A 12,565-nucleotide genomic window follows, 5' to 3' on the forward strand; every position below is an offset into this window, starting at 1 on the left:
AAAATAGGATGGGTAGAAGGAATAGAATACGTTTGCTTATGCATGAATAAATTTTCTCTAGAAGAACATACAAACTAATAACAGGCTGCCTCATGTGGCTGGGAACAGGACCAGAAGGAGGGAAATTTCACTACAAACACTATTATACATTTTGTATTTTGAGCATTGGTGAATATTACCTATTCAGAAATTAAAAATAAGCGTTGTGTAGTGATTTTCTTCCCCCACAAAGCTAAATTAGATGGTTAGACCCATCATAAATCATCTTTCCTTTCTTCCATTAAAATGTTTGCTTTTTTTTTTTTTTTTTGGCTTATATATCACAGAAAGGATTCCTACCCTGAGAAAGACCAATCATTTTTAAGGAGAGGCTGGAGGTAATTAATTCAGAATGCTAAATACTATTCCGGGAGGAATATCTCCAACTAGATAAAACTGTTTATTCACCTCCAGGCCAATTCTGCTTCTTGACTTGCTCGACAAGACCAAAAAGTTTTTCAGCTATTCTACCAACCTGAGGCAACTCCCTTTTTAAAAAACTGTTTTTCTAAAAAGGAAGGTAGTACATTTTATTGGGGAAAAAAAATCAGAAAACACTAAAATACAAAGCAGAAAGATATTTTAAATTACAGCCTCATTATTGAAAGGGCCATCTTTTGGTATATTTGGTATATAAATTTTTATTTGCATATATACTGTACTTCTCAATTAACATAATATTACGAATATTTTTCTACTCCTTACCTGGATCATTTTTGCTTATTCTTTAATCCCAGCGAAAATATCACTTCCTCAGAAAGGCTTCTCTAGGTTGGGGTCTGTCATTATTTGCTTTCCCTTACAGCCTACTCTTTTCCTGTAGCACTTAACCACAATTGTAAAAATCATTATTTGTGTAAATGTAAGTTTAATATTTGTCTTTCTTATTTGGGCAGCCTCATAAAGACAGAATTCTTATTTGTCTTGGTTACTACTGTATCCCTAGTACCTGATACAGTATCTGCTGTACATAGCATAGTGGGTAAGAGCTTGGGCTCTGGAATAAGACAAAAATGATAAATACATCCAGGCTCTGCTACGCTGGTGACACTGGGCAGCCTTTTTATTTTGAAAATGGAGGCAATGGGGACACCTGGATGGCTCAGTCAGTTAACTGTCTGCCTTTGGCTCGGGCTGTGATCCCGTGTTCCTGGGACCGTGATCTTGGGGTCCTGGGATCGAGCCCCATGTCGGGCTCCCTGCTCAGTGGGGAGCCTGCTTCACCCTCCCCCTCAGCCTGCCGCTCCCCCTGCTTGTGCTCTCTCTCTCTCTCTCTGTGTCAAATAAATACATAAAATCTTTAAGAAAAAAACAAACAAACAAACAAACAAAACTGGAGGCAATGGAGTAATTCCAGCCACTTAAATGCCGTCCTTACATTGGCATGAGGTATGTATCAGGGGAGTGATACACAATTATTTGCCCTGCTGTTGCTGAGAACAGTTTGAACCTTCTCCACAGTTTGAGGCTTATGGTATTAATTCAGCTGCTTCTTTGCATTTATAAGTATCTATATATGTATTATATATTGCATGTATATTATATATGCCCATGTAGTTTATTGGGTATTAAGAAATGGATAGATGAAGGACCTGAAAAGCTCCTTATCCCCTGCCATTGCTATTGACCCTACATAATTTTTTTCCCCTTTCTACTTTCTGACACTGCTGTTTTGAGGTTGTAGGAATCTGCCATTTTCCCCTGCATTTTGCTCATTCTTTTCCTAGTTCATTCTGAAAGAAAATAACATTGCAGGTCTTCGTGTTTAGACAAGTATGCTCTCTTATTATTATTTAATCTGTCTTTAAAATGTGGGATTAAGGAAAAATATTTGAATAGCTGTGATATAAAGAAGTGGAAGTGATTGTCCATTATTTCCATGCTTGCAAAAGTCAAAAGAGATTTTATTTATATAGGGATTTGTCAGAGAAGATCTGATTATTTTTTGAAGCTTCAGGAATTCATTAAACATTAATTCAGCAAATAGATTGGGGGAAAGGATTCCAAGGAAAATGGAAACATTGTTGCTACTATTGAGGCTATTACAGTTTAGTCTGAAGTCAGATAAATTAATGGTTCAATATCTTTACATAAAAATCACCTGGTGGATTATTAAAATAGAGGTTACTTGACTTACAGTTTTGTTCCCCATATCTGGTAAGGAAAGGCAGTAGGAATTTTCACGTTCAGTAAGCAGCCCAAGTAATTCTGATGAATGTAGTTCATGGAACATACTTTGAGAAGCCCCAGTGTAAACAAATTAGACAGTGTCCTAAGAACTTAAGGGAGGTCTGTATGAGACACTGTGGGAATACAAGGAGGAACCAACAAACTGCCTGGAAAAGTCTGAATCTTAAAAATGAGGAAGATAAGGTGGGGTGGGGCAGTTTTTTTTCTTCCCCACCATTCCCTTTTTTTTGAGGGGGGCAGATTTCTACTAAATCTAATTCCTTCAGTCACATTGCTTGTGAATAGGCCATTCATAAAATTTTCCTTTTGGTGCTCCCAAACTTTCAGGCCACTAAGGCGGGTGCAGCATCTATGATTCACTACATGGTTCTGATATCAGCTCGCTTGGTGCTACTCACTTTATGTGGATGGGTACTTTGTTGGACCCTCGTCAATCTCTTCCGAAGCCATTCAGTCCTCAACCTCCTTTTCCTTGGCTACCCGTGAGTACTCCAGTTTTACCATTTTATCAGTAAGTTTTTAAAGAAATTATTTGGGTCAGGCAAACAATAGTATAAAAGTGAGGAAGATGAAATTCTTCAAATATAAGCCAAAAGCTCAGAAAATTGGAAAAATCAGTGGGTAGGGTAACCATGTAATTTATTTTCTACGCTAGGATACAATTGGGACAATAGGGGTAAACCAGGACTGTCCCAAGAAACTGCAGAGGTATGGCTGTTCTACCAATGGAGAATATTTTAATTGGCTCTATCATCAAATAAAGCACCTGAGTACTGCCTATACGGGCACAAATGGAGGGTAATGTTGGTTGAATGAACTGGCTTACCAGTTCTTAGTCTTTTGGTCAGATTACTTTGATCTTTGGGTTCATGTAACAGAAATACGCCATACTCAAGCCCTATGGACTTAAGTACTTTTTTTTTGACCAGCATTTTATTGTGGAAATTTTAAACATGAGGTTGAAAGAATTTTCCTACAAACTCCTGTTATCCACCTAGATTCTGTTCATTAATATTTTACTGTAATTGCACAGCACATAACTGTCGAACTATTCCTCTGTCCATCCATCAGTCCATCTTTCTTTGGTACATGTCAAAGTTAAATTGCAGATCTCAGTTCACTTCCTCCAAAATATGTCAGTATATGCATATCAATAACTAGAGTTTGATATTTGTATACAATTTTGAGGTAAAATTCTTATATAAAATAAAATTCACAAATCTGGTCTGCATTTGCTGAGTCTTGATAAATGCATATACCTGTAAGTCAAACCTATACCCCAGTGTGGAACATGACTGTTATTCCAGAAGTTCCTTCATGCCTCTTTCCAATCATATCCCACCCTCCACTTCCCAGAGGTAATCACTGTTCTGATTTTTTTCCACCATAGATTAGTTTACCAGTTCTAGAATTTCATATAAATGGAATTATAAGGTATATACACTCTTGTGTTAAGCTTCTCTCATTCAGCATGTTGTTTTTGAGAATCCTCCATGTGGATACGTATGTCCGTAATGTTTCATTGTATGAATATACTACAGTTTGTTTATTCTCCTGTTGAATACCTGGGTTGTTTCCAGTTTGGGGCTATTACTAGAAATAAAACTGTTAGGCACATTCTAATACAAGTCTTTTTGTGAAGAAATGTTTTCATTCTCTTCAAAGAAATATCTAGGAGAGGCCTTGCTAAGCCATAAGGTAGAAGGAGTATGTTTAGTTTTATAAGAATCTACCAGACCTTTTCCCGAGGAAGTTGTGTCATTTCATCCTCCCAGGAATTCTGTAAGCATTCTGGTTGCTCCACATTTCTGTCGGCATTTGATGTTTTCTGTTTTTTAAATTTTAGCCATTGTGATGAGTGTATAGTTGTGTCTTATTATACATATTGGCTTTTAAACCATTCGTTATAGTTTAACTTGTATACCTTGGGCTAATACTTCATTGGATGTTAGTAGATAGGTACCATTTATTGCGGTTCTGTGCTAGGTGCTGGGCTAGATGTTTATAAACATCACCTCATGAAATTATCACCATAATCCAGGAGGCTGTGTATTTAGTCTTACATAACAGTTCCAAAGTACTAGTGGTTTTAAAAAGTTAGAAGTTTATTTCTCTCTTCTGTACAGTATGTGTGTGAATCATCTTAGGTAGCTGTGGCCCCTAGCTTCCATGGTGTTGGGACCCAGGCTCCTGCTATCTTATTTGCTCCACCCTCCCTAGCAGGATAGGTTATAAGGGAGGTTCGAAATTTGTCTTTAGTAGAACAGCTGTATCTCAACTAAAAATTCTGTTGCAGTGGAAGAACAGGAGAACAGTGGCTCTTGGCAGACAATTAGCAGGTTTTGCCATAGGTAAAGACAGATTAAGAGACTAAAACCCTTTCCTGTGGTCAGAAAACTGGAAAGACTCAGGTCTTTTTGATTCCAGAGTTTTAGTCTGCACCATTACTCTGTAATCAGTAGTTCTCAAAGTGTGGTTCCCAGAACAGCATCAGCATCAGCGTTACCTGGAAATTTTTTAGAAATAGAAATTCTCAGAATCCACTGCAAATCTACTGAAACAGAAACTCTAGAAGGTAGGACCCAGCAATTTGTCTTTTAACAGGCCCTCCAGCTGATTCTGATGCTTGCTCAAGTTTGAGAATCATTGGTTTATACAACCATTTATGAAGCTGAAGCGTAAGCATGGATTTAAATGGGTAGTTACATAGCATAAAATGAAGGCATCATCGAGATTATGTGGTCAGGGATGGCAGGAAGAGTCTTTCTATTAGTTGTCCTGTGGTAGGTCTAATTCTACTGTTTACTTATTTATTTTTCTCATTATACTGTTTAATTATTTAAGGCAATCATCAACTCAGTTCATTAGTATTACCCCTTTCCCCACAAAATGAACTCTATATTTAAACATTTTTCGTGATTCATATTTTATATCAGTTGTTTCTGTATTTCTAGATTAATATTTCAGCTGCTTCAACTTCAAATGATTTCATTCTATTTCTCAACAACAGCTGGCTGAATCAGTTAGGTTTAACTATTTGATTGGAAAGGCGAAATATGGATAAATCAAGGAATATTTTGGCCAGGTTTAAAAGGATTACCATGTCAAAATGGCTAACAAACTTTTTCATTTCAATTGAGGAATATAAAGAAACTTACTTATTTTTGAAGGCTCTCCACACCCCTGTAAAACAATGGAATAAGCATGTAATTTAAACAAATTTTATGTTTAAATATATTTGCCTTCTTCACTTTTTAAAAGTTGTATTATCTTTTATCTAACTTAAATTTAAAAAATAAGTATAAGAAGTTTAACATACTAGACAATAGCAATAACTACATTATTTTCTTGTTTATTCATAGGTTAAAAAAGGGACTCTTTACTGCTTTTTTTTTTTTTTTTATTCTCAGCTTCTCAGTTTAGGGTAGGTTACTCTAATGACTAATGTTGTAGCTCTTACATTTACCTTGAATCTATACACTGCGCTCCGTAACCTCTGCTGTTACATTCTAAAACTTCCATCTGCTCTTCTGGTAATCCATTCTTGCCCTCCTCCTTTCCATTTTTTATTCGAGGTGTAATGATTTTCAGAATGAAAGTTGAATTATGTCACTAACCCTTTTTAAAATTCTTTAATGAATCATTCCTTTATGCCTTTTACCTTACCGAGCCCTCCAAAGTCTAAGCCTTTGATGCTACCTTTCTAGTTTCTCTCATTCTACCCTGTATCAGTTATCCATTTGCCATGTAATGCTGTAACAAATGCTATGTGGTAGCATTCCACAATATGTATTTATTGTGCATGCATTGGAGTCCGCTGGAAGTCAAGAAGCTCTCCTAATCTTAGCTGGGTTCAGTCACACTTGGGGGAATGATTAGCTATCAGATTAAGTAGCTAGGACAACTCAGCTCTGCTCTACATGTCTCGTGCTCTGGCAGGCTAGGCATGGACACATGAAATTGATCGAATGGCATGAAAGCAAGCCCCAGCGTGCAAGCGCATTTCAAGCTTCTGATCACATCATGTTTGCTGACATTCCATGGGCCAGAACAGGTCACAGTGTTGAGCCCATCATGGGGATAGGGCAGGGTCACTTCACACATGGAATGAGGACTGTGCTGTAAGACTACAGGAAGGGTTAAGAAATGGGGCCATCGTTGCAATCTGCCACAGACCCTAGCCTCTTGTCTCATCTCTGCATGTGCAGATTGTGTTTCAGCAATATCGACAGGATTCTCTGGCCTTCACAGTTTTGCACGTGTGGTTTCTTCCTGTTGCTTCTTCATTTACTCCTTCCCACACTACTACTCTAGGGCACATTCCTGGTGGATCGTAGAGCTGCTAACCATCCTCTTCCTTTGTAACAAGCTTATTCTTTCTCCCTCTAGAGAAAACTGTGAATAGGTGGATTTGTTAATATTTTTATAAAATATGTAACTAAATACCATGTATTCGTATTTACTATTTTTCATATCTGAATTTATGCCAGTGAAATGACCATTTTATTTACAATATGTAAGTCACAACGTGGACATTACTTTTTTTTTTTAATGATTTTTTATTATATTATGTTAGTCACCATACAGTACATCCCCGGTTTCCGATGTAAGGCTTGATGACAACGTGGACATTACTTAATGAGGACTGGGGAAAGTATTTTAAAAAGTTTTAAGGAACCAAGGTTGAAATAACTATAAGAAGTTATGAAAAGTCTCAAAAATATTTAGTCCTTTAACCAAGTTATTCTACTTGTAGAAATTTATTTATTGTACTTCTGGAATTTTTTTCATTAATCCATTACATATTTATGAGTGCCTAGTATGTTTCAGCCACTATTCTAGACATCAAGGATATAGCAGTGAATTAAGCAGACCCAAATCACTGGTACATGGAACTTACATTGTAGTGAGGGGAAGATAGACCAAAAACAAAACAAAACCCCCCAAAAAACAAAAAAACCCACCCAAGTAAAAAACCTGAAAAATATGTAAATATAGGGAGTGGTAAGATCTGTGAAGAAAAATAACCAGGCAGGGGGAACTAGGAATGCCTGTAGGATTGGGGTGGGTGATGAAGTGGGGAGGCAGGGGAGCCCCTCACTGAAGAGGAAATTGGCAGTGAAGGGCACACCATTTGAAAGTTACCAGACGCACACAAAGATCGAGTAGGAAGGTGCTTATCCATACATTCATATTTATGATAATGCGAAGTAAGAAACCGCCTAAGTCTCCAACAAGAGAGAAGTGGGTAAATTATGGTACACATGTGTGAGAATACTATAGTATCTTTAAAAGTTGTTATAGGAAAAATATGTAATGACATGAAAAAAAGCTCAAAATAGCTCCCATACATAAACACACACTCAAAGTTACAAAACAGTTTATACTGTATGAGGCTAAACATATAAAAGAAAAAAGTATGAAGTCTGTGCGCCAAGTTGTAAAAATTATAAAAACGATCATTTTTTGGTGTTGTCTGTTTTGTCATTGTGAGTTTTTGTAGTCTTCTCTTATTCTACAATGAGTGTATGTTGCCTTTGTGGGAAGAAATTAAAGACCTTCCCCAATAATGAATTTACCGTCAGCAGAGTCCCTGTTCTATTATGTTCATTCTTGTGAATCACGACTATTTTACTAACATAGTTATCAGATTTGATCTGAGGTGGCATCTGTGGTCTCATTTTCATATTTACCGTTTTCTACAGGTTTGGTGTTTATGTTCCTCTCTGCTGTTTCCACCAAGATAGTAGAGCCCATCTTCTTCTCACAGACTGTAACTATATGGTTCAGCACCAGGCGGTAGAAGAAAGTGCCTCAACTGTGGGTGGTTTGACCAAATCCAAAGACTTTCTCTCCTTATTGCTGGAGTCTCTAAAAGAACAGTTTAATAATGCCACGCCCATCCCCACGCACAGCTGCCCCCTATCTCCAGACCTCATTCGAAATGAAGTTGAATGTCTGAAAGCGGATTTCAACCACAGAATCAAGGAAGTTCTCTTCAACTCCCTCTTCAGTGCCTACTATGTTGCATTTCTCCCCCTGTGTTTTGTGAAGGTAAGTGGTTCCTTTTATGTGCTTCCTGGATTTGTGTGTGAATGACATAAACTGGGTATTTCTTATTTAATCCCCCTTTTCTCTGTCTCCCCTTTGGCAGCCTGGATGGTGGAGTTCGGCTGCATCTGGAGTGCACTAATACCGCTCCTGGTTGGCGGATAGGTATTTCCATATATGTGATGCACCCGTGGTGGTCCCCTCTTTTTTTTCTTTCTTTTTTAAAGTTTTCTTTTTTTTTTCCAGTTTCTGGGGAAAATAAAATTTGTGTTTATAATAGAATCAGTATGTAGTAGCTTAAGAGGATTAAGGTTTTAATACAATCCAGCCTATTATAGTTGATCTTAACATGGTTAATCAGGAGTTTCCTTGAATTTAGCCTAACCTTTATCTAAATTTCCATTTACTTCAGTAGAAAAGAAAAATGGTCTGGATGTCGCTCGGGCCCAAAATCTTTTGGGACATTTTAGTGCCCTTTCTTCACCCACTGAGAAGCACATCTGCAGCCGGAGTGGTCATTTACAGAGGGCACTCACCTCTTCTAGAAAGGAAGCACTTAAAATATAATTGCCTCTCCCTCCCAACCCTAATTCATACAGCCAGAAAGTCAGGTTGAAGGATTTTGGAGGACTCTGCTCTTGAACTTTCTGCACGGACAGCAGGACAACCAGTGCATGTGTGACTCAGTGTGGCATTTGTCTGCAGGGCGTATGTACACGCACCCATCCCTACCTTCTTGCTTAACAATGCATGGATCATTTCTTCCTCTTCTGATCTCTTCCAGAGTACCCAGTACTATGACATGCGCTGGTCTTGTGAGCACCTCATTATGGTGTGGATCAATGCTTTTGTCATGCTCACCACACAACTGCTGCCATCCAAATACTGTGATTTGCTCCATAAATCAGCTGCTCACCTGGGCAAGTGGCAGAAGCTTGAACATGGGTCCTACAGCAATGCTCCACAGCACATGTGAGTAGCCTGAGGGTGAAACCATATACCACCTTCTACATGCTGCCGATCATGTTTATTTGCTTTGTATGTCATTCTTGTTCTTGGCTTTGAACATTTAATTTTTAGTTTTTTGTCTACATGGATGCTTGTCATCACTCTAAACTGAACACAGGGGACATTAACTCATTCCCACCACCATCCCCAGTCCCTCCTTAAATGCCTCCTACCTTTCAGCTGCCCAGTCACCCTGGAGTGTGTAATTTGTTTCCCAAGCTGTAATATTGGAGTTTTCTTTCAGTCTTAACCCTTTGCCCAAATTCACAGGGTCATGATATATTTTTAATTCTCTTTGGAAGACTGTAAGAGTCATCTTCTCCTCATTGCCACAGCTAAAGAGTGGTTGGCTCATCATCTCACACTCAGGCAGCTAGAATTTGCTTCTCTCATCTTTTCTTTCTAATAAATGCTAATTTGTTCTAGTCATTTTCCTTGCTTGCATTTTTAATTTTTTTTCCTAAACTTGCTAATGAATGTTTCCCTGATTTTCCCATATTTAAATGAAAACTGTCCCTAATTGAGTTCTGAGTATTCCTCTCATTTTGTCCCCTTATCAGTCATTTCTCTGCATGGTCCCTTTGATCCAGAATGGTTAACTTCAGAACCCTTGTGTTCTCTCGCTTCTGAGCCCTCCACCATACCTTCCTCTCAGACCTGGACCATCTTCATCTTCCTCCCTTTTATAATTGGAACATTTCACAAATTTCATCACTTAGAAATTCTTTCCTAATGAAGTGGGACAGATTGAGGGGACTTTCCCTTCCCCTCTCCCCCTCAGAGTCCTCCCTTCAATTATCTGCCTTGATGTCTGATACAGATTAGCACAGGCCTTCAAGCCCAGGAACTGAAAGAGATTGGGCCAGGCTGAAAAGAAACCCGACTGTGGGCAAAGGACAAATTTCAATAAAAATTGAAAATACAATCCACAGTACTAGTACTGTACATCTTCAGGCTCCTGATGGCACATGGCCATGAGGTGTTTCATCACTTTAACGCTGGTAAGTGTGAGCAAGGCTGACGGAACATTTTCTGAACTCGGAAAGCTTCAGGGTGCTAGACTTTTTTCTTTTTTTCTTTTTTAACATATCTAAAATGTTGTCCCAGTTCTTACCCTAGGAAACTAACCTTTCCAAAATCAGGAAGAGATGAATTAACTTAGATTTTTTTAAAAGCTTAACCTGAAGATCCCCATCCCCACACCAACTCCATTGCATTGGTGCTGGAAACAATGAAGCTTCTTCCATAACTTCTTTTTCCTAAAGAAACTTCTATAAAAATAAACCAAGAAAGCGGTAAAAAGTAAAGTCTGTGTGTCAGTACCTTGTATGTCTCTGTGTTTTGAATAGCTTTACACATATATGAGGCATTTAAATATGTGACAAATAGACTGATTTTCTATAGCGTTTTCGGATGTAATTCTTCAGTAAATGTCATGCTGATTTGTTCATTTCTCCACTACTCTCACTACAATCCACTTTCTCTTCTTGTTCTCTCTAGCATTTCCATCAATAGATGTTGCTCACGTGGGATTGAGATGACAGTCCACCTGCTTACACTCAATTTTCTGGGTCATAGATGCCTTACACATTAATTTCTGCTCATTCTCCTAAGCTTCAATAGTCCTTTGACACTGAGTTAACTGTATCACTTTGCACCCTCTCTGCTACATAGGAATGAAGTTATAATAACAAATCCTTTCTGATGCTTTCCAGTTTGACTATGCAATGTATTTTCAGAATTCAGGCAGATGAAGCCTTGAATACTTAATCCGTTCCATAGAAATGTAATTGCCCTTGCCAGACACTGTCTTATTTGTAATTGCCAATATGCTAACATTGCATTTCTTTCTCCCTTAGTTGGTCAGAAAATACAATATGGCCTCAAGGGGTGCTGGTGCGACACAGCAGATGCTTATATAGAGCCATGGGGCCTTACAACGTGGCAGTGCCTTCAGACGTATCCCATGCCCGCTTTTATGCAAGTACCACTTATTTCTTTTCAAACATAAACTTAGTAGTAAGTGGTAGGAGGCAACTATGTGTGTAAGCACCTAGCACAGTGTGTGGCACATCTAGGAGATTAATACATGGTAATTATTACTACTGCTATAATAACGGCCCTTGTCTTTGGATGGAAATGTATTCTGAAAGGCAGTTTGAGGATCACATACCATTGTCCCAGCTTCAACAGCTTAAAGTCATACTGGGATTTGTTGCCTCTAGTATTACCTGAAACAAGTAGGCAGTTTTTTAAGACTTCCCTTTTTCATCTTATAATTTTTATTTGTAATAGTTTGGTTTAGTGGTATCCTTATTATATTGTGTTTATATATCCTTAAGTGATATTTAATATAGTAATAATGTAATGGTTTTGTTTGTTTTTGTTGGATTTGGGTTTATTTTTTGTTTGGGTTTTTTTTTTTTTTTTTTTTTTTTTTTTGTATTTGTCACGTGTATCACCTCCTTAAAGTACCTTGATTTCCCTTTTGAAAGTAAGACAAATGCCATGATCTCTGGCCTTTTACCTTTTCCTGGATTAAATGGAAAAAGGCTTACAAGTTAAAAGGAAGAAGCAGTAGACATCTGTTAAACTCAGCTTCTGTCCCATTTGAATTTATCCCTTGGATTATGTTCTGTTGATCTTTCAGTTTTCTGGAAATTCTGAGGAGGCAGAAGTATTTATTTGTACGGGAAAGGCTAGCTGATCAGTGCCAGTGGGGAAAAGAAGGTGCATGCAGGGGACTGTTCATAGTGCAGTGCATTGCCTTTGAATGGAGATTATAGTCTAAAAAAGAATTGGGGATCTTTTTTTGAGATACTTGAATCTCATTCTCCCTCCCTCCCAGTTCCTTGTGAGGGTACATGGGCTTTCTGGTTCTGCCGGTGTTTGCTGTTAAGGGTCTTTCAATTAAATACTGGGAACTTTACATCAGGGCTGGATGCTTGTAAATATAATGTGGTGGGGTGGGGGTGGGGCGGCTGGAGGCTGGGGGGAGCGTGGGGCAGGTGAAAGGCCCTTGAATGAGGAAACTAGGGAGGAGTGGACTTATTAAGTCACAACCGCATAAGCATTTGGTTTCTACACAGAATATTTAATTTAGTCAGCTCTATTCCATAGGCCGTTAATGACTTCTGTTGGCCCTTGCAGTCCCCTCAAGAAATCTGCAATAACCAGATATTCTACTGGAGTCTTCTGCTTGAAAAATAAGTATTTTCCTTGCTAGTGTGTTGGATAGCTGAAGAATCAGGTGAAATCCAAAGAATAAGGATTAGGG

General features: G+C 38.2%; 1 protein-coding gene across 2 annotated transcripts in view; it reads left to right on the plus strand.

Annotated features, from left to right (window-relative positions):
* The window catches only part of TMEM39A (transmembrane protein 39A), a 28,576-nt gene that overhangs the window by 14,143 nt on the left and 1,868 nt on the right, over window positions 1–12,565 (plus strand). For both annotated transcript variants that reach the window (XM_026493918.4, XM_026493927.4), the window contains exons 5-8: window positions 2,557–2,711; window positions 7,935–8,283; window positions 9,065–9,252; window positions 11,148–11,268. In XM_026493918.4, coding sequence (XP_026349703.1) covers window positions 2,557–2,711; window positions 7,935–8,283; window positions 9,065–9,252; window positions 11,148–11,268 — 813 coding nt within the window. The remainder of the gene's footprint in view (window positions 1–2,556; window positions 2,712–7,934; window positions 8,284–9,064; window positions 9,253–11,147; window positions 11,269–12,565) is intronic.

The sequence above is a fragment of the Ursus arctos genome, unplaced genomic scaffold (genome assembly GCF_023065955.2).
Source record: "Ursus arctos isolate Adak ecotype North America unplaced genomic scaffold, UrsArc2.0 scaffold_4, whole genome shotgun sequence".
Taxonomy (NCBI): Eukaryota; Metazoa; Chordata; class Mammalia; order Carnivora; family Ursidae; genus Ursus; species Ursus arctos.